The sequence below is a fragment of the Porites lutea genome, chromosome 12 (genome assembly GCF_958299795.1).
Source record: "Porites lutea chromosome 12, jaPorLute2.1, whole genome shotgun sequence".
Lineage (NCBI taxonomy): Eukaryota > Metazoa > Cnidaria > Anthozoa > Scleractinia > Poritidae > Porites > Porites lutea.
Genome location: NC_133212.1, coordinates 15,760,921 through 15,786,792, shown reverse-complemented (window position 1 = coordinate 15,786,792; position 25,872 = coordinate 15,760,921). Strand labels below are relative to the sequence as shown.

Genomic DNA, 25,872 nt, shown 5'->3' with positions numbered 1-25,872 from the left:
TTTCCGTTAACATTCCAATTTAAGTTACACGGGTAAACCTTGTTTTGATGCAAAATAACTGCTTTTTCTTATCCAAATCGTGCTACGAAAATAACTACATAGCGATAGATCAAAACAACATCAACTCCATCCTTGCGACCCCTGTCGAAAGGGGTAGGGGATAGGGAGGAAGCAAAAAAAGGGAAGTGGATTGGGGAGAAATAGTAGCCTGCCACGCAGGCTACTATAAATTCAGTCATAAGCACATTAAACCAACCCATACAGGTAACCTACTCATCGATGCTCATAACATGACACATCTTTCCGGTTTCCTAATTTTTCCAAATTCAGATAGAACGCCATTATGCTTCCATAGACCAACGCATCCCACGGAAACGACTTTAGGCGTCTTGTTGGCATATTTTCGTGAAGTGTATTTTTAATGTCTAAAGAGCCCATTATTTTCTTCTATCTGGAATTTCAGGAAAGTAAATCTGTTGGTCTCTTTTGCCTCAAAAGAAACTATGAAGATATTTCAGTTTTTTGACCAAAATTATGGAAACTCCAATTTTCTATCTTTTTCTCAAATGTATTTTTATAGTCTAAAAAGCTTCCTGTTCTATCTAGAATATCGGAAAAGTATTTTTCGTGGCTTTTTTCACTCTTGGAAGCAAAAACATAAAAAGTGGCGTAGCCTGCACAGCAGGCGTCGAAAGTGGTAGGGGACAGGGACGGAGGGAAAAGGGAGGGGGTGGGGATTGCCCGTTTCACTTTTTTGATATTAACGGTTTTGGGGGGGGGGGGGAAATGACGTCACAGGATTGATGGCAAAAATTTATTTTTTTTAATTGGCGAAACGGGTTTAGTGTTTTTGAAGGACCATTTGGCAATAGAATCGAAAGTGAAAAAAAAATTTTAAAAGCTTATTTTGTTTAAAAGATATGAAGCTTTGAAATGTCACATCTCCCTAAAATTAAAACAATAACAAAAATCGCGGAATTTTAAAACTTTAAAACTGAATAACCGTTTAACCAATTAACCTTTTCAAAAAAATTGTTTTCACATTTCGTTCTATCTCAAAGTGTTCTTTAATAATAATTCAAATTTGCTATCAACCTTGTGACGTCATTTTCCCGCCAAAAACCATCAAAATCAAAAAAGTGAAACGGGCAAAACATGCGCAATAAAAAGTTGTATCACCCTGCAAAGTTTAAGATCAAACGGATAAAAACTGTAAGAGATTTTTTTCCTGGCCATTTTTGATGTTGTTTTTCCAAGGGCGTTTTGCCAAAAAAAGCTACATAAATATTTTCCAAAAATATTTTGCAGTTTTGTACATCTTCCTGAAGTGTATTTTGATTGTCTAAAGAACCCTTTTTTGTTATCTGGAATATAGGGAAAGTATTTTTCCTTGTTTACTTTGCCTAAAAACAAACTATGAAAATATTTCCAATTTTAGACCAAAGTCATGGACTAACCGCCTTGGGTCAGAATTCGAATTTTGCCACTTTTCCTTAAGTGTAAGGAAATATGGAAATTTTTCAAATTTTTGACCAAAATCATGGACTAATCCGTTTGGAAAAATTAAAATTTTTCGATTTTTCCTTAAGCTTATTTTTAGTCTAAAAAGTCTCTTTTTTTTCTACCTAGAATGTCTGAAAAGTATATTTCCCAGCTTATTTTGCCAAAATCAAAGTAATAACTAGATCAGTAGAATCCCAGGGGTTCTTATTATAATAAACTTTTGCAGCCGTTTCCTGGCCCCTGGGTCTCCGAAGATGAGCTTTAATTCGCATTCATACAGTCCAAGAGCAAGGCTAAAAAGGGCCTTAACCATCTGAGGCTTTGTTTGGGAATGTTTCTTTCGGAGAGGTGAGTCTAGATCGTGGAACGCTTGTAAGTCGGATGTCGAAGTTTTTGTTAATACAACAACATCTTATTGTTTTCAAAAGGTTTTATTATGACGTTAGCAATCGAGTACAGTCTAACCTCTCCTTACGGACACCTCTATAATGCAGACACCTCTCTATTACGGACAGTTCGTTTGGTCCCAGAACTGCCAAAAATTATACATTCCCTACCTCTATAAAACGGACACCTCTGTAAAGCGGACACTTGGTTCTGTCCCTTTGGTGTCCTTATTAAAGAGGTTTGACTGTATTGTCTAAAAAAGAAAAAAATCATTACTAGGCATTAACTTAACTATATTGATTTAACGATTTAATGATAGGATAGGAATATAAAACGAAAAATAAGAGGCTGTTGGATTTCTCTTCATTAGAAAGTCATGGTTTAGAGTTATCTACACATGTCTGGCTGTTAAATCCCATCGTTTCGGCTCACTGACAGCTAAGAAACTTGCAGATCTCAAATGCCCAGCGACGATCCCTAAAGATTAAAAAGGAAGCAAAGCTTCAGATGAAAGTTTAAAGGTAAAACGCTGTATTCTATAAAGAAAATGACTTATTTATAAAATATACAGAATTAGGAAAGAACCTGTCCTGCAACAAAGAGTTAATTATTTGCCTGATATGGGCACTGCGGACCTTCCCAGAGTAATGTGCACAGTAATCTTTGGGGCACCCTGTGAGCTCGTAGAACTTGTATTTTTCCAACTTAGCCTAAACATGGTCATGCATAAATGGTAGTTAGCACAAATTTAAGCTTTTTAGGTTCTTAAATAGGTTCTTATTATTTTTCTGAAGGAAAAAAATCGATTGTAGCTAGTACGAGTATTTAGTAGTATTCAGCTTATTCCTACAAAAAGTTTACAAAGGGTTTAGTTTGCACAAGAGGGAAAAAAATACCAGCCTGGTTCAAGTTTTTTAAGGATGGGTTCAAGATCGATAACCCGGGGATTGAGCGAAATTTGAATTGAGATATGAAAGGTTAAAAAGCAAATTCAGTTTAGTTCTTTTTGTCTACAATATGATGATTGGATGAACTTAAAAGAATAGCGAAAAATTGCCCAGAAAATGCTTTCGAATAAAACACAAAGAAAGCCGGATTAAAGTTTAACCTCAGGCTGGAGCTAATCGGCCTTCAAACAACTGGGCCCTGGTGGTGATTCAAGGTGGTTCACATGATTTCACCAATCTCGTCACCAGATCCTTAGCTGACTGCGCATGAAGCTAGAAGAGCTCTGGCATGGGGTCGAAAATGATGATTTCACATGTTGGCAGTTAAGAGGGTCTCAATGGGGTGGTGGCTTTTACGGTTATCGGCTAAAATTTTGGCTCTTTTACGGCTATCGGTTAATTTTTTTCAGTTACGGTTAACAGAAAAGTTAAAAATTAACTTCTTGTGTTTCAAAAAGTTAAATATTGATTAACCTGTCTTTTTTGCATCTTTAAATCAAAATAAAGGTCTTAGGATCATCTCGGGATGAGACAAGCTATTCTTTTGAAAAATTTTAAAATTTGATAGATCATACTTTTTATAAAGTATTTCACTTCTAATATTATTTTACACATAGAAATGTCAATAGTCAAATTAAAAATAATCTTTGTGAGAAAGCAAAAGCGGACACGCGACCGCCCAACTCAAGGCCGAGGCGCGACATTCATTATAACCTATGGCCGTTTTCACACTAGAGACGGATTCGTGTGAGACGGGTTATCCGTTTGATGATTCGCGTCAGATAGTTAATACTTCTTAATTTGAAAATGGAATAGTTTTAATTTTGAATGAACAATCCGCCTGACTTTATCCGTCAATTATTTCGACGGACAGTTTGATGACGGGATTATCCGTTCCAGATAGCCTGTGTACAGCCGCCCCCTCCCCTCAGAAAAAAATCGGAGAAGGGGTGTCTGTTGGGGGGGGGGGGGGGCGCGACTGTACACAGGCTAGTCTCAGACGGATAATCCATTTCTAGCTCTAGCGTGAAAACGGTTAATAACAAAATTCCCGCTTCCAGTGTTTTTAATGATTGCGAAGGACTGTACGGAACGACTGTCTCCCGTTGCCTTGTCCGTAGGCCTCATTATTCCGCGCAGCTAATGCTTTTCGGGTCACGTGGTCCTCATGAGTTCGCCACCGAAATGCCTTGACCGAAATTGCGTGGGAAGACGCCTTACAGGGACTAGGCATGGCAATGTCTACCGTAGCGTCAGAGGAAAACAGGGAAATGTTGTTTATGGGCAACGTGTTTTACAAATACTGTAGTGACATCTCTACACTAGTGTTTTGAGGGCACGACGTCCTGAAAATCGCAAATATTAATCCCCAGCAAGAAGCCACACTTTCGCCATGGAAAAAATTAGTTCCCCGAGAGACTGCGGAAATGGAGCCCAGGTTTTGGTCTGCACCTAAAACGCGTTTCGCCTAACGTGCGTACGGAGTCACACTAGCCTGGGAATAAAAAACGCAGCCATAAGTGAGTTTAGTACCGGCTTAAAAGTAGCAAATCTTGGGAACAGTTTCTTTTACGGTTAACTCTTTTTTACTCTATTTACGGCTAACGGTTAAGATTTTTCAATTTTTACGGCTATCGACTAAATTTTTGGCCGTTTTACGCCTATCGGTTAACCCCATTGAGACCCTCAGTTAATGTTCCCATCACGCAGACATGTAAAGGTGAGCCGGGTGGTAGGGTAACCCTACCTGTGAAATTTGCTTGTAAACCAGAGTTAACTTTAACCCGCCTGCTATGGTAACCCTAGTAAAAGGGTAACCCTCTTTCCTTGTTAACAAGCCCTTAACGAACCACAAACGAAAAACACATCAGAAAAACCGCTTGGCAGGTTAGGTACAACCTCGTCCTCAAAGAAAAACGCCCTGGGGACGAGGTTGGGTTAGTTCGGGGTCGGGGTATGTTCTTTTATAACTTCATATTGTTTTTTCCTAACCAAAACATAAAACAGAGAACGTTAAATATTTAAAAAAGAGGGAACTGGTGAGTCGGCGTTTACAGAACAACCGTTATCCTGGTCATTGGTTTGGTTTATTTTTTCTTTGTTTCATTTGTTCAGTGCGTCAATTTAACATTTTTCCTTTTCGCTTTGTTTCGTTTTAGTTCAATTGTGTACTTTCAGTTGATTTAATTAACTTTTGTCCGTTTCATATTATTCATTCCTTAAGGTGCGTAAAAACGGGCAAAAAAAAAACGTGCAACTGGTCTTGCAGCATTACTGAAGAACAAGTTAATAAGGAGGGGGGCGTAAGGGGGGTCCGAAAACCGCAAAACCGCACAGAAATACGTCAAAAAACCGCAAACCGCATCGGATTTTTTCCCGAATACCGAAACCGCGCATACATGTAGGCCACAATATGAAAGCTAATTTCAGCAAGACTTGTGATATATTCTGATAACATTGTGCGTTAGTATTAAACATACCATCATAACGATAACGATATATTGCACTACACTATTATACTCTATTTATAACCAAATGCCGAATATGCTGGTCATGTACTTGAACGAGTATTGATATCTCCCTTGACTTTAAAAAACTCTGCCACTGATCCTGTACATCTTACATTGGGTGACTGATTACTTTGGGCGACCCTGTGCTAGTTGTGGAACGCGGAATAAATGTTTCTTCTGGAATTGTGACCTTCTTGTCTCGTAAAGAGTTCACGTTCAGTGGAGAAGACGATTGTTAAAACGTACAGCTCTTCTGAAATTCTCCCCCTTCCTTTCCTTCTTCATAGAAGAGTGCCACGCAATTAATTATTACGTCCTCTTCGCTTTCAGTTGCGACCTCGACGACCTCAGTTGCCATTGTCGCGCATTGAATCAAAGCAACGAGAACACGAGACTGTACGGCTGTACGAGTTAACATCCGGTGTCACAGTGATATGTGTATCCCGTGATATGTGTATCCCCGTACACATATCCTTAGTGATATGTGTATCCGTCCAATATGGCTGCCAGTGAAATGTGTATCCCCTACCCCCCACCCCTCCAAACAACTGTCGGTTTTATTTCTGTTGTTTTTGTGAATTTTGCGAATCATCGTCAAAGGGAGTACAAATGATTCAAGATACGAGCAATACAATCGACAAAAGAGCAACGATTCAAGACAAAATAATCGCAAAGCTGTCTCTGGCGAGTTTACTTCTTCGTGGGCCGCAATGTTGATGTAAACATTCGTTCTCGCTCCTCTCCTTGTACAACGTGATTATAATTTATATGTCACTAGTCGCGTTAAATAAGTATGACTGACAAAATTTCATTCAGCAAGGGATAACTCGAAAAGTCAAAAAATAGAGAGGGGATACACATATCTCTGCGCTGGTCCAGTGATATGTGTATCCCCCCGTGCAAGCACCATAATAATCCACCTTTTAAGTTGTTTGATTCCTGTAAACCTAGTTGTATTACTAGTTGTTCTGATAGATTATATGGACGATACTTCCTTTAGCAAGAGAGGAAAAAACAGGGGATACACAAATCTCTGCGCCCGGTCAGTGATATTTGTATCCCTTCTGCGGGCGCCACAATATTCCACCTTTGTATGTTGTTTGATTCCCGCTGTCTTAACCTTAGCTGTGTTACTAGTTATGTTAGATGATATCGACGACATTTCCTTTAGCAAGAGAAGATATTTCCTTATTGTGTCGTGGATGAGCATCAGTGTTTATTGTATCCCCACCCGGGATACACATATCACCAGGATATGTGTATAGGGATACACATATCACGGGGATACACATATCACTGTGACACCGGCATGGAATTTCACGAAGTCGACGCATCATTGGCCAAAAAGGTTAGTCACATTAAGTATTAACTGGAAAAGGCCGTAATTGCAAACTACAGAGTTAAATTGTAAGCTGATATAATGAACCCTGATGCGTTGTAAAACCAAACACTTGGCTAGCGCTTGCAAAACAACCGGATGTCGACCGTTCAAAAGAGTGTTATCACCGCAGACACTTTTTTTTTTCACCGAAAACCGCGACTTAAAGGTTGTAATAACCGCAAACCGCTTAGTGTTTTGAAACCGTAATACCGCGAGTTAAAATAAAAATTACCGCAAAACCGCACCAAAAATAACGCAAAACCGCATCACCGCAAACCCTTACGCCCCCCTCAATAAGCGAGTGTTGCGCGTTTTACCACCCGTGTTAAAACCTGTTAACAAGCTGTTTTGTTGCAAGACAGGTTTGACGTGGGTGGTAAAACGCACCAAATTGCTATTCAACTTGTTCTGCAACAATGTTGCAAGACAAGTTGCACGTATATGTTGCCCGTTTTTACGCACCTTTTAGTACACTCCTCTGTAACAGACTCAGTGAAACCCTACCCAGTGGTCTAATTCAGTCTACCTGGTGATTATTTAGCCTCCCGATACCTGGCGAATAGTTTGTTCCTACCCGGCTAATTTTTTGCCCCTGTCGCTTTTTACTGTAAATTCTACAGAGCCAGTGTATTTCGTTATTCGCATTTGTTTAAAAGAAGTAAAAATATAAGAAAGAAATCGGAGGGAACAGGTAATCGCGTAAATCTTATAGTTCTCGTTTGAGCAATATGCGAAAGGATTTCAAAGGTTTCACACAGGTAGAGATTTGAGGCCTGCCACCCCTTTTAGCTTTTATCGGCGATAACTAACTAACAAAGATCAACCAGTGGAAAAGAAGCCATTCCGGTGACATTTTCTCCGAGAACCGGTGAAGACATAGATTCCACCGGGTCTTGATACAGAGAGGTGTTTACTTGGGTTGATTTATTTGTTTGTTCTTTTTTTTTTCTTTTTAACCCGTTCTAGGCGTTCAGGTAGTGGAGTGCGGCGCGAAGTAAGGGAGCTCTCACCCCCAACTCAATCTCCTCGCTGTCTTTTCTGCTCACATCTGTTCGCGCCGTCCCCACAATCTGAACTGTTTCCATCCATTTTTTTTAATCGACATATCTCTGTGGTACTTACTCTTTACTGTTGTCATGGTGACTGTTTACACCAGCCAAGGTGTAACCATTAGGAACACGGTAGTTCAGTACAGCGTCCCAGTTGTTCTGAAGAGGAGTGCTCTTGCAGTCGTGTGGAAACAAACGTGGCTCGTTACAGCAGAGGAAGCAGAACCTGAATTGAAAGAATTAAAATATTTTTTAAAAATTAACTGGCCCCCAATGGGAGTCTACAAAAATAAAAACTTCAACAAAATATAGAATCAATTGCAACGGCTTATAATATTGACGAAACATTCAAAATGTTAATTGCAATCGAGGGTTTTAAAAACTACTTAGTTGTCAATCAGTTTTTCGAGGTATATCATTGGTATTTGTAACTTTGAATTATCTACTCTAGGGAGGCATATTTAATACCTCCTGCTGTTTGTCTTGAAGTTGTTATTTTTTTCGTTAAAAAGTAATTTCATAAACTAGGTAGGTAAATGGATAGGCCCTCACTAGTTGTTTGCATGTAAAATCTATAAATGTACTATACTAGAACTACAGTACTTCTACAATAGACCTCTTTAGCTTGTAACTTTTGTTTTCCCAATACACACAGGTCATGTGTCATAATACTCTAGAGAACTGTTTCTTTGAAGTTTCGTTTTATTCACGGGCATATGAACGCATAATTTATGAAAAGACCAAGGGGCAAGTTCCCCTTGGACCTCTAGTTGGGAAAACAAAACATACAAGCTAAAGAGGACTGGTCTATTACTTGTCCCCTGTCTGCGGACAGTGCAAAGGGTCTCTCTGCACCAATTCTGCCAAACCCTGTGACTACGTCCCCAGAGGAGATGGATAGGAAAAAAGTAAGCAAATCCAGAGAATAGCACACACACAAAAAAAACCTGAAAATTTTAAATCTGGAATGTTTAATTTTAAATGCGAAATTACTAAAAAGTAAATTGAAACTTGCGGAAGATCCGTAAGAAGAAGAAGAAGAAGAAGAAGAAGAAGAAGAAGAAGAAGAAGAAAAAGCCAAAATTAACTCAGTAATAATCATAAGTTACCTGCGATCTTTGTGATAGGAGCTGTACTCACTTCTGACTCCACTTACAAAGCCATTGTTCCCACATTTGAATTTAACAGGGTTGTCATAAGTGTTTACATAAGAAGTCCACTTGCAATGCGCGCTGTCGGGTTCATTCACTTTACGGCACTCAAAGTGATGGATGCGATCTTCCTTGCAGTTCCTGTGAATGCTGTACCAGCGACTCAAAGAATAACCTAGAAACGTTTTAATTAATAACCTTTTATGTCACTATGAAGCAAGTCCGACTACTTGCAGCACGAATGATCCAGCGCTTACAAACCCATCAGCTACAGGGTAGCTCTCTCCTCCGTAGAGGCTCCCGCTGGGTATCCCAATAAAAATAGCAATAATCGAAAAATAGAAAGCTCTTTCCCCTTCCCATCACGCCTCCCTACAACACAAAAAGGCCTCTGGGGAGGAGAGAGACAGAGCAGTAAAGACAGGGTTTTCAAATACGGTTCTTAAGCCTAGGTCAAGTTTCAGTTCACGCAAAGCAAGAAAGGGGCTGCTGTGTTGAAAAGAAAGAGAAGCTTGAAGGGAAAAAGAGTAGTGAGGCCATGTAAAAAAACAAACAAACAAAGAAATTATTGTTTCTTGTTCCACCCTCCTCATGTTTTGGGACCACTTCTCTTGTTTTTATTGGAAAAGCAAAAACGAACAAGAATCAACAGGCATTACTTCCAACGCCAATAGGCTCTTTGCAGCTAGCCATTCACGTGGTACAACACCTCCATGCTGGAGAGCAAAAGTCGCACTAGGACAAGACAAATAAAAGGCATCATAATTATAAATGGTAGTTTCCTATGTTTGTCTTGCCCCAGTGCAACTTTTGCTCTCGTGCATGGCGGTTTTTTACCACGCCAATGGCTAGTTGCAAAGGGCCCATTCAATTCTACAATCCTGCAAAGCAGGCCTTACATTTCATAAACCGAAGCATTTGTTAAATACTGAGTCCTATACTGAAGTTGTATGACGCATCACGTTGTTTTTAAACATGTATCAAAATACACCAAAAACTTGTGTCTAATTAGTATCTGACGTTTCATTTATTAAGTGACCAAAGAACTCCAGCTTATCCCCCAGGAGGTCGGTAATAATTTGTATAAAAGAAGGAGCAAAGAGCAGGTACTATCGACAATTTTAAGGGAGCAAGTAAGACTTATTTGCTGTACTAAGACGTATAATTAATTTATCATGTGTTAGTTATTATGATTATGATTATTATTACTACCATTATTATTTATCATTTCTTTTAATCGTACATCAGTTAGTTATTATTAAGAATTAAATTGGCAATAATGACAACGTAGGAAACAACCAAAAAAAGCACCTGTCCGCTCTTTTTCTCTATAGAAACTCCGGACGAGAAACATTTGCTTTTTTTTGCTCTATTTTTTTGTTGGTTTTGTTTTTGGTCGTTTTTTACTTTTGTTAATTGTTTTCATTTAACTTGGCCTAAAAGTGGGTTTTCAAATCAACTTACCCTTCGGACAACTGTACACGAAAGTTTGTTGCCATAGGTTGGCCCAATGAATTCCTGGTGGTCTACTTGAGTCGCAATGGGGTTTATGGGGTTTATAATGACCCCAGAGAAAAGGGTTCCCTTCGCTGCGATGAAGGAGTGTCAGTTCAACCACCATCAGCAGCAGAAGAAACTTCATTGTCGTCATTTTTGGCATACGGTAATCTGCAAGAAACAAACAAATCAGCCTAGTTTAAACAGCCGGTTTAATCCTAGTGGTGATTGAAGTGAAAGCCAATGAAAGAAAATGTTATAATGTCATATTGAAGAATACAGAAAACAAATATCATACCAATAAATACCTGTGAATGGTGACTGCTGACACAGGATTTCACACGGACACAGAAAGCTATAAAATAAATAGTGTCGTGTGAAAATACTGCTGAGGACTGAGGTTTCGTTTGAACGGTGATTCCATAGGATTTTATTTAAAGACTAAAAATTCACAACTGAACTTTTTCATATTAATGACTTCATGAGTGCAAGAGTTAACAAAATCGTTGATATATGTGTGGGACAAGAAGGAAAAAAGCAAGAGTAAAACATGGAAACGTTACACGTAACGAAAAATTTGCCGAAGAAGAGACATATGATGAAGGCGGGAACTCAACATAGTAGAGGGTTCCCAATAGGTTTTCCGTGATACGGGATTTCCCTTATTTGAAGCTCGGGATTCGGGATTTTACAGCAAAATCAGGGAGGGGTTCGGGATTGAAAGTATGCGCGAGAGGTGGGATGCCAAAAATAACCCTCGGGATTACGGGATTGCTCGAAATCTTGGTCGGGATCACGAGATTGAGAAACCCTATTGGGGACCCCAATAGTACTGAGGTAAGCAGGTTTTTGCCTGTTTTTAAAGTATAAATGATTTTGATTGAATCATAAAACAATTATTGGATTCGGCTTTCGCTTAATCTGAAAAATTATGCAGATCTCAGATAACACCTTCCTCGATCTGCGTAGTCCTTCGGATCATGTGAAAGCCGAATCCAATAATTGCCGGCTTATTGTCTGTAGAAGTGACGTCACGGGAACAAATGCATTGCTCCGAAAAACTGACTGTAAATACAGAGATTCGGTAATCTCTGAGTGTGCACTGGGTGTGCGTGGAATTTGAGTATTTCTATCTGCTTTTTCAAGCCGAAAACAATTCAGCATGATTATCAAGTCGAATATAATTTCAGTCGGCTGAATGGCAAACTTGAACAAAATCTGTGTATATAAATTTCAGACTTTTCACTAAGTCGCATACAAAGATAGAGTATGAGCATTAGTTAGCCCACAAAATAACAACCAACCGACGTCAGAGTGAAAAAAGTCAGCGTAAAAAGGCTATCTTCAGAAAAGAAAGTAAACGGATTGACTGCAAGTCACAATCTGAACCAGTTGTGTCCATTTAGAACTAAACAAAGAATCAGTCTGTTTTCGAAACAAGTCGGTCAAGCTTATTTTGTTACGTAAAGGACATTGATCACTGCAAATAAGACCACGCAATTAGTTTTTGCTACTTTGACTTCACGGATCGAAGAGAACTTATTAATAATAACAACTCACCCAACCTTTCAGAGTTTTGTCAAAGTTTATTTCTATTGTTTGTAAAACGCTTTGAAGACTTCAAATTAGTTTGACAGGAAGCAGTGATTTTGTTATTTCAGGGACCGCGAAGCAAAATTTGGAATTGGTCGGGGGGGGGGGATGGGGAGTGGGGAGTAACGATCGCTGATGACGAGAAAAATTAGGGAGTCTGGGGAAGACTCCCGGAAATCAAAATTTCCAGCGTTTTGAGGTGCATTTGCGACATATTCATAGCATTTAATTTCATGAAATTTTGTTCATTGTGTTAATGAGAAAAGGTATTTCTGACCGTGATGATAATAAAAATCGTTAATAAAGTAGCCAACGTTACAAAACTATTTGCAAGTCACGGGATCATCCTTTAAAGACGGCTAGACTTTTAACAGTTTCTCTGTATACAATTCCATACAGCCTAATGTAATCTTGTTTCACTGAGCATTTAAAACGAAAATAATGGCAATAGCATGGCTCTAAGAAACTGCCCATAAATCACTGAGAAGTTCCGTAAATGCTTAGTGTGTTCTCAGACAGTGACAATTTTTTGCATCTCTGTCTGCTTTTTCAAGCGAAAACAATTAATCAGCCAACCTGCCACCAGAGAATTTCTTTCACTTGCTCGATTTTGTTGGCGTACGCGAGAAAGATTCGCATTTATAATCAAGCAACATCTTTGTTGAGCAATTGCGTTAGGCGCTGCATGTAGCTAGGATACCGTTTCGAGCCTTCGCCCGAAGGCTTGAGCTTGGTACAGCAAGTTCAGTTGCGAACCCTTCGGTTTATCGCAATAAACGCAACTCCCGCTCGGAAAACCAGTTTGACGAGAAAAAACAAGAGTGTCTTTTCCAGAAGTTTGGGCTGCGGCGATCTCAAAGGCTTGACACGATATATTCAGGAATAACCCCTTTTTCTTCTCCTCGACTAGGAGGAGAAAGGAGGCTAGCTGTCAGTGCTCAGAGAGTGTTAATCAGCATGATCCTAAAGTCGAACATAATTTCAGTGGGCAGAGCCGAATGACAAAATCTGTATAAATTTCAGACATTTCAAAAGTCGCAGTTACAAAGATGCTAAGTGAGAATTGCAGGGGCTAATCTACAAAAAAAGGAATTCATACTTAAAGTAACGATAATGTTTGTTAAGTTCAAGATCTACATGTATTAATTCCAAAACCCATTTTTTGTCGGACGTCTACTTTTAGTACTTACGTATTGCAGAGAATCACTGAGTTAGTCAGGAGAATCTGACCGGCGTAGTTGCAGCAAGTAGCCTTAGTCGGAGACTAAAATCACGGGAGAGTGTCTCATTTTTAAAGCACAATTTGATAATGCTGCAGGGCACTGCGGAAGTTATAACTTCGTCAAATGAAAGCTTTTCGTAACAAATTGAAAGGAGTCGGTAGACTTTAAAAGAACGAAATGGATGACTGCAACTCACAACCTGAATCAGCTTTGTTCGTTTGAACAAAGGATGGCTATTTTCAACAAATTGATCAAGGTGTTTTTCCCCCGGAAAGGAGACTGATGTCTGCAGATCACAGCACGTAATTAACTTTATTTTGTTAATTGACTGCACGAACCTATGAACAGGGTAAATGCAGGGAACGTACGCTTGCTTAATCAAGTAAACCCTTGCCTAACTAGAGGGAAAAGATATAACCTTATTTTTTATGGTCTAAACAGTCGGTAAAACATTTAAACTATAAAGCCGTAGATGATAGCATCAGTAATAAGCACCAAGCCGACTTTCCATGAAGAATCTCCCAGTTTTTAGAATCAGATTAATCGGTTGTTCTCAAATACCCTTCCGCGCAAACCCATCCGCCGTTCAATAAATTGAATATGCATCAAACCTTTGTGCAAAGGAAACTATTAACCCAAAAATGTCATGCGATAATTGGAGTCCCAAAGTTCTAGAATGATTTTTAACATTCTTTAAATAGTGTTGTGATCTGTTAAGAGTCAATTGAAATTATTAACTATTAACCACCCATTTAAGCGAGAATCCAAGACAGTCTTGTTTTCTGGATTCCACGCCGTGGATTCCAGATTCTAGGTAATGGATTCCGGCTTTTCGTCAGTGGAACTTGGATCCAAGATTGCAATCGTTGGTTTTATCGAGGTTCTTTTAGTCCAGTAGCCGAGTTCGTTCAACCCACGGGTCAGAAAGGTCTGATACCGGATTTTGGTAGATCAAGACCTCCTGATAATTTTTAATTTTTGCCTAATAATTTTTAAGCTCAATTTGTGGTATAGGTTTCGAGTAAATGGCGATTTTATTTCACGCGCCTTGAAAGTGGGTAGCAGACGCCTAGTGAAGCATAACCTGTGAAAAAACTCTCAATCCATGGCAAGCGAAGCGAGCCGCGCTTCCCCGGGGGGTACTTTAGGAATATCTGGGTGGGGATGTGCCGCTGGGACCCTGGAACCCTTAACCTATACCAGAGCTAGTTCAGCTGAATTTTGCTATCCTATACTAGAGCAAACTTCCGAATTCCCCCCTATCCTAGAGTAGCTGTTTTCCATACTCTACAGAGGTCAATAGCACACTCTAGCCAGAACAAAACTTTATACCACAATCCCTAGTCTAGATAAAATCTTCAACCAACTGATAAGTTTCCTGAAAAATAATATCCTATTCTAAGCCCAAACGCTCTGATTTATATACCCTATCCTAGAGTAAACTGCTTGAAAACCATACCCTTCACAGCGGCACATACCTATATCGCCCATATATTGCAGTACCCCCCCCCCCCCCCGGGCGCGCTCCTAGACTAGGTAGGGCATTATTTCTATCTAGATACACTGTTCGTATTTGCCTCTCGCCCCGCAATTTAATTCATTTCCTCAGCGAAACGAAAATAGAGCATAAACTCAGGTTATCAAATTAACTAAATCAAACGTGCACTGACAAACCAAAATGGAAAGCCAACTCGGCCTGATATCTATAGCGTTGCTCGTTCATTAAATGTATTTCGCTTATGAGGGTAAATACCTCTCTAAGATCGATAAATTCTGCAAGCGAGCATGGAAATATGGTTATCCCTACAAGTGCATATCCATCAGTGATGTGATTGGAGATAGGGATAAACAACTATGGGGAAAAATTAGCCGGGATACTCAGTGTTTAAAAGGATGTTCTACTAAGTAAACGTACAGATCGATCATTACGCCAACGTAACCATTATTACATACTACGCTTTTCAGTTTAATTTATTTCTTTAAGTCGTTCTGCATATATTACATTCCACATAATTGGCTCAATCCGCAATCCATGCCACATGCCATTCCGCAAACTCATTCCTCCTTTTCCCATCACTGCAAAAACATAACTGTGAGGTAAAAAAATATAGTCACGTAGACTTTGACGCGTACTGCTTTATTAAGCGCACGCTATAATCGATAGCTAATTTGATAATGATTAAAAAAATTAGTTCATGCTTCAGCTGTGGTATATCGAGATATTGAGCACTTGGGAAGTTTGGAGAACACTCAAGAGGCTAGAATTGCTCGAGGCGTGACTCTTACGCCTCTTTTGTGCTCTCCAAACTTCCCGCGTGCTCAATATCTCGACATACGCGCGCTGACGCATGAACTAATTTGTTAAACAATACATACACGTGAGAACTATGTTGTTCATCTTTACACAAGTCCAATTTTGAACGCGCGGAAGCATGAATCAAATGATCGGTTCAACAATGGCATTTGCAAATAAGGGAATGTTACTTCTCTTAATTCCAATTATCAAATAAAAAATCCAGACCATTAGGATATTTCTTTAGGGAAGATACACCCTACCACAGGATATCAACCATATCGCGACGAAGAATAACACGGCCGCTAATATTGTGAGTAATATTGGCGCTGGGTGATTTGCTAAAACGGGGCGATTAAAGGCGAGTCATACAACAACAATAAACACGCCAGAGAATCTCTTGGTTCCCGATACCGCCTTTTCCCTGTGCAGACAAAATAAATGTGCAACAACTACTTTCGCCGCATTTGTCGCAACAAATGGTCTCAAACCGAATTGAGTTGTCATGTGACCAGTATTCATAGATTGGTACAATGAAACTTTTCTCAAAAATATTTCATTGGTTTACGGCAATGAAGATGAATTGCTCTGCAGTGAATTGAACATTTATAACACTGAATTAGTCAATACTTGGCAGATTCATGTGAAATAGCTAAATGCATGTTGAAGCGCAAATCAAATAATGCTGCAGGGCAAAGGGATTCACTGAGTAACTGCATATCGAACGATAATAAATCATCTTCATAAAATGAAAACTTTTTTAGCACATTTCACTAAATGACTCCACATTGAAAAGATCCCGGGTGAAAAGGTTATCTTCATAAAACAAAGGAAATGGATGACTAGAGATCACAACGTGAACCAGCTTTGTCTACTCACAACAAAGAAGCACTGTTTTCGGAACAAGTCGGTCACGTTCATGATTCTCTAGGAAAACGAGATTGATCACTGCAAATCAGACCACTCCATTTGTTTTTGCTACCTTGGCTTTACGAATCAAAGAGATCTTGTTATAAGTAATTATTACTTGCGCCGAACAGAAGTGAAACAAACTAAAACAGTCTTAGTTACTGTCCAGACTTTGGTTAAATCTGAAAATCAAAATCCATGGAAGGATACATTTACTTGAACAAGTAACCCCCAACCTGAGAAGTAGGAAATACAGTAGAACCTCGATAACTCGAACTCGGATAATTCGAATTCCATTCTAACTCGAACTAAATTTCCTTTCTCTTGATTAAAATTTGACTGAAATTTACCTCGCTAACTCGAACTGTTTTTCGTTTCGCTTCAGCTAGTTGCAGGTATTAGTTTAATTCTCAACTCGAAAAGTACAAGGGGTTAGCAAAATTCTGTGCTGAAAAGCCGTAGATAATAGCATCAACAAGAAAAAGAGAAGGTTTTATAGCGTAAAGAAGCGCGGCGTTTTTCAAGCTACATAATCGTTGTTCTTCTACATCTTCGTTTTTTTTGTACAAACAAGATAATTATTTATTCTTCATGCAATTATTAATTAAAAATGCGTCAAACCTTTGTGCAAAGGAAAATGAACTATTAACCCATGCATGTCGTGCTATAATTGAAGTCCCAAAGTTCTAGAATAATATTCAACATTCTTCAGCTAACTGTTTGTTCTGTTAAGTGTTAATTAACATTATTTACTACCAGATATACACCTAAAAGTTGTAAAATTGTACAACTAAATAAATTTACTTTAAAGGCAAACGGACCCTGTTGGTGCCACACACATACGCGTATAGATATACATGCGCCAGTATAGACATTGTATCGAAGATGCATGCTTTTTTTTCCTTGGCGCGACTTTTTATCTTTGGCGGGACTTATCTTTTTTTGGCTCGACTTTTTTTTTCTTTGGCGGGACTTTCTTCTTTTGGCGCGACTGTTTTTTTTTTTTTTTGGCGCGACTTTTTTTTTCTTTGGCGCGACTTTTTTTTCTCTGGCACGACTTTTTAACTCGTGGGTACGCACGAGCGTACCACGAGTTATTGCAGGGACAGGGATATGTAAATGAGTCACTCGCTCACTCGTAGTAGACGCACTTCGTAATTAATCGGGTCTGATCTCGAGAGCGCGAGGATCTATCGTTTCCAAAGAAGCACGAGCTCGCCGAAGTTCGGTGGCATCAAATTCCTCGCTGAGAGCGTGCATCGTGACTGCACGAACCTATGAACATGATGAAGAGGGTAAATGGGAACATACGCTTGCTTAATCAAGTAAACCCTTGCCTAACTAGAGGAAAAAGATACAATCTTATTTTTTTAAGGTCCAGACAGTCGGTAAAACATTTAAACAATAAAGCCGTAGATGATAGCATCAGTAATAAGCATCAAGCCGACTTTCCATTAAGAATCTCCCAGTTTTTAGAATCAGATTAATCGGTTGTTCTCAAATACCCTTCCGCGCAAACCCATCCGCCGTTCAATAAATTGAATATGCATCAAACCTTTGTGCTAGGGAAACTATTAACCCAAAAATGTCATGCGATAATTGGCGTCCTAAAGTTCTAGAATGATTTTTAACATTCTTTAAATAGTGTTGTGATCTGTTAAGAGTCAATTGAAATTATTAACTATTAACCACCCATTTAAGCGAGAATCCAATTCAAGATAGTCTTGTTTTCTGGATTCCACGCCGTGGATTCCAGATTCTAGGTAATAGATTCCGGCTTTTCGTCAGTGGAACTTGGATCCAAGATTCCAATCGTTAGTTTTATCGAGGTTCTTTTAGTCCAGTAGCCGAGTTCGGGAAATTGTCGAGTTTCGTTCAACCCACGGGTCAGAAAGGTCTGATACTGGATTTTGGTAGATCAAGACCTCCTGATTATTGCCTAATAATTTTTAAGGTCAATTTGTGGTATAGGTTTCGAGTAAATGGCGATTTTATTTCACGCGCCTTGAAAGTGGGTAGCAGACGCCTAGTGAGGCATCACCTGCGAGAAAACTCTCCATCCATGGCAAGCGAAGCGATCCGCGCTCCTAGATACACTGTTCGTATTTTCCTCTCGCCCCGCAATTTAATTCATTTTCTCAGCGAAACGAAAATAGAGCATAAACTCAGGTTATCAAATCAACTAAATCAAAAGTGCACTGTCAAACCAAAATGGAAAGCCAACTCGGCCTGATATCTATAGCGTTGCTCGTTCATTAAACCTATTTACATACGCAATTGAAGTTTTGGCATGCGCTTATGCATGAGGGTAAATACCTCTCTAAGATCGATAAATTGTGCAAGCGAGCATGGAAATATGGTTATCCCTACAAGTGCATATCCATCAGTGATGTGATTCGAGATAGGGATAAACAACTATGGGGAAAAATTAGCCGGGATACTCAGTGTTCAAAAGGATGTTCTACCAAGTAAACGTACAGATCGATCATTCACCGTCAACGTAACCATGATTACATACTACGCTTTTCAGTTTAATTTATTTCTTTAAGTCATTCTGCATATATTACATTCCACATAATTAGCTCATTCCGCAAGCCATGCCACATGCCATTCCGCAAACTCATTGCTCCTTTTCCCATCACTGCAAAAACATAACTGTGAAGTAAAAAAATATAGTCACGTAGACATTGACGCCTACTGCTTTATTGAGCGCACGTTACAATAATGAAAATGTAAGGTAACTGCTGCGTCGATAGCTAATGTGATAATGATAAAAAAGAATTAGTTCATGCTTCAGCTGTCGAGATATTGAGCACTTGGGAAGTTTGGAGAAGGAGAACACTCAAGAGGATAAATTTGCTCGAGGCCCACTCTTACGCCTCTTTTGTGCTCTCCTAACTTCCCGCGTGCTCAATATCTCGACATACGCGCGCTGTCGCGCGCTGACGCTTAAGCGCTGACGCATGAACTAATTTGTTAAACAATACATGTACATACACGCGTGACCTATGTTGTTCAACTTTACCCAAGTCCAATTTTGAACGCGCGGAAGCATGAATCAAATGATCGGTTCAACAATGGCATTTGCAAATAAGGGAATGTTACTTCTCTTAATTCCAATTATCAAATGAAAAATCCAGACCATTAGGATATTTCTTTAGGGAAGATACACCCTACCACAGGATATCAACCATATCGCGACGATAAAATAACACGGCCGCTAATATTGTCGGTAATATTGGCGCTGGGTGATTTGCTAAAACGGGGCGATTAAAGGCGAGTCATACCACAACAATAAACACGCCAGAGAATCTCTTGGTTCCCGATACCGCTTTTTTCCTGTGCAGACAAAATAAATGTGCCACAACCACTTTCGCCGCATTTGTCGCAACAAATGGTCTCGAACCGAATTGAGTTGTCATGTGACCAGTATTCATAGATTGGTATAATGAAACTTTTCTCAAAAATATTTCATTGGTTTACGGCAATGAAGATGAATTGCTCTGCAGTGAATTGAACATTTATAACACTGAATTAGTCAATACTTGGCAGATTCATGTGAAATAGCTAAATGCATGTTGAAGCGCAAATCAAATAATGCTGCAGGGCAAAGGGATTCACTGAGTAACTGCATATCGAACGATAATAAATCATCTTCATAAAATGAAACCTTTTTTTAGCACATTTCACTAAATGACTCCAAATTGAAAAGATCCCGGGTGAAAAGGTTATCTTCATAAAACAAAGGAAATGGATGACTAGAAATCACAACCTGAACCAGCTTTGTCTACTCACAACAAAGAATCACTGTTTTCGGAACAAGCCCGGGGGGTGTACTCCCATACATTACCTATACGGGTATGTGCCGCCCAAAGGGGTCGTGATTTTGAAGCTCCTGATTTAGAACGGGGTATCCATTTCAGAGGCGTTTTCTAGAACGGGGTATAAAATTTCGAACGCACGAAAGCTCCACTTTTGTAAGTAGCCATTTGAAAGTATTCAAGGACAGATTGCTTTTAAAAATACGGTTCAATGCATTAACAAGCAAACTGTTGTACTCTTGTTGCACCCTAGAACGGAGTATAAAAAATTGGCCCATTTCTAGAACGGGGTATCAGTTTTAGGGCGAATACTAGCATGGCGTATAAAAAATTGGCCCATTTTTAGAACGGGGCATCAATTTTAGGGGAAATTTTTTCTAGAACGGGGTGCCAATTTGGAGTCCCGGGCGGCACATACCCACCCAAAAAATAACCAAGTGCCCCCCCGGGGGAACAAGTCGGTCACGTTCATGATTCTCTAGGAAAACGAGATTGATCACTGCAAATCAGACCACTCCATTTGTTTTTGCAACCTTGGCTTTACGAATTGAAGAGATCTTGTTATAAGTAATTATTACTTGCGCCGAACAGAAGTGAAACAAACTAAAACAGTCTTAGTTACTGTGCAGACTTTGGTTAAATCTGAAAATCAAAATCCTTGGAAGGATACATTTACTTGAACAGGTAATTCCCAACCTGAGAAGTAGGAAATACAGTAGAACCTCGATAACTCGAACTCGGATAATTCGAATTCCCTTCTAACTCGAAATAAATTTCCTTTCTCTTGATCAAAATTTGACTGAAATTTACCTCGCTAACTCGAACTGTTTTTCGTTTCGCTTAAGCGAGTTGCCTGGGAGTGACCTACTGTATTAATTCTCAACTCGAAAAGTAAAAGGGGTCAGCAAAATAGCGTAGATAATAGCATCAACAATAAAAAGAAAAGGGTTTTTAGCGTCAAAAAGCTCTGCGTTTTTCAAGCTACATAATCGTTGCTCTTCTACATCTTTGTTTCCTTGTACAAACCAGATAATTATTTAAATCCTCCATCCCATTAATCAAATATGCGTCAACCTTTGCGTAAAGGAAACTATTAACCCACGTCGTCACTATAATGAAGTCCCAAAGTTCTAGAATAATTTGTAACATTCTTTAGCTGTTTTGATGTGTTAAGTGTTAATTAAATTTATTTACTACCAGATATACCATTTTACGCCTGAAACTTGTAGAATTTTACAGTGCCCAGATCATCAGGAATAATTAGATTGTCCAGGGCGATCGATCATCGATTTTTTTCTAAGACTAAATAAATTTACTCTAGAGGTAAAGCTGGGAGACTGAGAAAAAAACCTGAAAAAGATCAGGTTGTGACCTACCTATGAAAGGGTACGCAATATTCCGTAAACTGTAGACTACGAGTAGTCCCCATTTTTTCTCAAGGAATCATAGCAAGCGAAACGCGAGTGCGCGTGAAAATCACCCCACGCGTTTTTTTTCCTCTCCCCCACCTTGTCTCGCTTTTCTCGCGTGCAGAGGAGATTTTAGATTACTATCTCCCTTTTTCGCTTCTCTCTTCCCCCTTTAGCTTTCCTTCAGAAACACCTGATACTCAAGTTACGCGCGCTCGCGTTTCCCTCGCTCTACTATATCCCTGAGGAAAAATGGGGACCACTCGTAGTCTGCGTAAACTGCCGCTTATATGCCCTGCCCCCTCCCCCTCCCCACTAGTAAGCCCCCAGTTATCGGGTCATTTACCTGTAAACGAAAAATACATCCGAATATAAGCTTCCTCCCCTGGATATAAGCCCTCCGCCAAAGGCATGGAAACGAATTTGATCTATTATGACGTTTTCGAGCTTAAGGTGATTCCCTGGTTTTGCACTGCGCATCTCTTACTGCGCATAACAAGATGGCCGCCATAAAACTGGAGCATGTGAAGTAACATTATTAAAACAAAGTTGACTGAAGAGAAACGCTATTGGAATTTTTGCTTGCGGTTGTTTCTTGCTGAGGTGAGATTCAATGTGTTGGGAATGTGCATAACGTAAGCAGTACGCGTGTTGCTGAGTTCGACTTCCTCACGGAGAACCTCGATAGTGGATGTTTAACTTGTGCTTACTCACTTTGATTTTCATTTTAACGCTTTCTTTATCACTTTGTGTCCTAAATTTGATATCTCGATGTAAATTCTGTAAAAACGGATTTTTTAATACTTTCTTCCCCCTTTCTTTGAAACTCGCCCCAGTCCTCTCTCAAAAATCGGAGAAAATGCATTTGGTGCGCCCTTTCTGCAGCTCTATTTTAATAAGGACAGTGCTTCCTTTCGATGAGAAAAAATTGGCACAAATCAATGTTCAGTTTTTTGGCAATTTTACTAAATTGTACGGATTGAGCTATCACGGGTCGAATAGCGCGTGTCCAATTTATTTCTACTTTGGAGCATAAAATAAAAACAAGGGCATTAAAAGGCATTTTTCTGGTACGTAAGTGGATAAACAATACATTTAAGTCAAATTCTGTGCGATACCACATGTATCATCGAAAAAATCTCTCCTTTTTGTCTAGTTTTGGGCTGCGCGCGGTTTTTATCAAAGGGTTCAAAATAGCCGTATTTGTCAGCATTGTGACGTCAAAACGAGCACGGTGACCCCCACTTTTTATTACTTTTTTATCATCTTCTTGACTTGTTACATCAGTGTACCAAGTTTCATCTACAATCTATGTTAGGTTCTGTTACTAAGGAATCACCTTAATCGAAAGGCAAAGCGTACTTTTGATCAACAAGGTTAAAGCTTGTTTCGAGGCGCTTTTTGTTGGCGAGCCTTAGACGAGGCAGCACACTATTTTCTACAAGAGCAAGAAAAAGCCAAAGTTTCTCCGAGGTAAGATCAAAACTGCATGCGCATCCCGGGGGGGGGGGGATATTTCCTTATAAGAGGCTAATGGGGATGTGCCGCTGGATGGGGTAGCATTTTCACGACTGGATTGACTATAATGGGGTCGCATTTTCAATAGAGTTACTAGAATGAGGTCGCACTTTTTCTGATTTTGGCCGGCTAAGACAGTTCTTCATATTTGCGGTTGCCAAACGTACCAGAATGTTTGTACTGTAGGTGTCGTTCAATATAAGGTAGATACATAAATAGGAAGTGACTAAGTTGGGATTGCGAAAACTACTTATTTGCCCAAAAGTGACTAAGATGGGGTCTATAATTGGCCACAGAATAGACTATAATGGGGTAGGGGCTCTAAGAGCCCAGCGGCTCATACCCAAGCCCCCCCCCCCCCCCGGATGGGCAGTCGACTGATCGCATGAAATCAGAGAAGGCAACGTCAGCAAATTCAGTGGAGTGATTTGACCTAAATACACACTAGAAAGGACTAAGCAACTTGTGTGCATTACAGAAACGCTATACAACTAATAATAACTACTGATGGTGAACAACCCGCTTGAGTGATTTTGACGCCACAGGCAGTGCAGGCGAGACACTGATGTGGCGAGGAGCATTCGTAGCGAGGATATCCAAACTTGTCTGAGAATCCTGAGTAGCTTTGTGACGAGAGCAATTTAAGAGTGTTCCAAAGTTCCGTATTTATTCGATTAGGCGTCCTGGGCGCTTCATATGTTTTTTTTGCTTGAGCGTGGGTGCTCATTGAGTTTTCATTACCTTTTCAGCAAGTAGTAAGTTTATTCTTCTTCTTCTTCTTCTTCTTCTTCTTCTTATTATTATTATTATTATTATTATTATTATTACTATTATTATTGTTATTATTATTATTATTATTACTATTATTATTATTATTATTATTATTATTATTATTATTTATGAGATCTGCGTTGGTTTGTCTTCGAGGCTCTAGGACCAGAAGAGTGCCATGTGACATTAAGAATGTTGATATCGACGTCGAAGTTGCTGAAGGAGCCATTAAATCGGACTATTGATGTGTTTCCTTACTTCATATATATCTTTTTATTTCATTATTATTATTACTATTTTCTTTGTTTTTTAGCAGTTGAAAGAAACTTTTGAATTTTAGAGGTTGACAGTTTTTTTTTTATTGAAATGAAATGTTTTTTAATTCGAAAAAATTTTTCTTAGTTTTAATTAACTTATTTTTAAGCTAAATTAAGTGCTTTTTAAATCGACAGAAATTGTAAATAGTGTTTTTGAATGAATAGTTTTTTCTTTTTTTTAAGCGAATTAATTGTAAATAGGATTTTAATAGTTTTTTAATAAAATTGTCTATTATTATTATTATTATTATTATTATTATTATTATTATTCGAGGCTGGGTGCTTATTAACTTTTCCTCCATACAGGATGGGCGCTGATTCTGGGTGAGCTAGCTTTCGCAATGACTTCTGGGATCGTTACTGGAGACGTGCAGGTCAGCTGTTGGCCAATTTTTTCCCTATCCCCAGTACGGTCCCAGATTAAGGTCCCAGACGTCTTTACGAAAGTTAACGTGGTCCAGATTCCTTCGCGTTTCTAAGTTGGCGAATGGAGAATAACCAGTTTGAGGACATCATACGGTCGGATGTTAAACACGTGGCTCCTCTGACCCAGGGGAGGGGGTACTCAACATAGTTATATACGGAGAGGCTCCGCCCAAAGGTCTAACCCCTTACCCTCTTATATACCATTTTTAATAGAAAAGGTGCCCCTCTCGTTTACCTTCTACTTTGAGAAATGGTACACCTTTCACATGAACTGTTGTAAATTCACTGTCTTTTAAATATGAATAAATCACAAAACCAGAACGTTTTTTCGACTTTTTCAGAGCTATAAAATGCAACTGTTAGCCCTTTTACGGCTATTTACAGACCAAAATGGCAGTGAAATATTTCCCTATAGAGGATATTACACGGTGGTGAGAAGATATGAATTTTATGTTCTCGTGGCAAGAACAATATCTCACGAGTGAGCGAAGCGAACGAGTGAGATATTGTTCTTGCCACTCGAACATAAAATTCGTATCTTCGAGCCAACGTGTAATGTTTTTTTTATTATATGGAGAAACCAATTCAACAAAAGCAAAATGCGGGAATCGTGACGTCATTGAACGATACGACACTCACAAAGGTGACATACGGAAAATACGCCACTCGGGTCCCGGATGAAGTGGCGTGTGGAATCTACGAGTGGTTTAGTTCCCAGTAAAACACTCTCCTCCATATAATTATATATTTTCATATACTTTAGTTAGTAAAATCCCTACCCTTTCACATAACTGAGGCCTGAAAAGGATATCCCTTTTGTGTGACAAAAGGACAGAGCTTTTAGCTATAAAACAGAGCGTTGAAAGCGAAGAATACAATACGAATGTTTAATGAGCATGCACACAAATTGGGGTTAATACTAAAAGCACGTGCGTTATAGTTTTCCCACTCACTGCATTTCAAGCTATTGCAGTTTTTGTTCATTTGAAAAAAAAAAAAACGAACAAACAAACGATGTTATATTGAAGACGAAATTCGTAAGAACAAAATACCCTCCTCCCTGCTCGAATTAGCGCCACAACGTCAACTCAAAACTGATTCAGAAAAAGCGCGAGAGAACCTACGGTAAGTGCTATTTTACTTTTTCCGGGTGTTTTCGTCTTTCAC

At 39.2% G+C, this 25,872-nt stretch overlaps 1 protein-coding gene across 1 annotated transcript; it reads right to left on the bottom strand.

The window, feature by feature from the left end:
- Positions 1-1,953: 1,953 nt before the first annotated feature.
- On the bottom strand, positions 1,954-13,295 carry LOC140921631 (hemagglutinin/amebocyte aggregation factor-like). The gene is made up of 6 exons (XM_073371636.1): positions 13,209-13,295; positions 10,734-10,780; positions 10,393-10,596; positions 8,887-9,103; positions 7,851-8,003; positions 1,954-2,367 (listed from the first exon to the last, which is right to left on the bottom strand). Exons 3-6 carry the CDS (start codon positions 10,586-10,588, stop codon positions 2,319-2,321), a joined length of 615 nt encoding a protein of 204 aa, XP_073227737.1. The 5' UTR covers positions 10,589-10,596; positions 10,734-10,780; positions 13,209-13,295; the 3' UTR covers positions 1,954-2,318.
- Between the last annotated feature and the right edge of the window lie 12,577 nt (positions 13,296-25,872).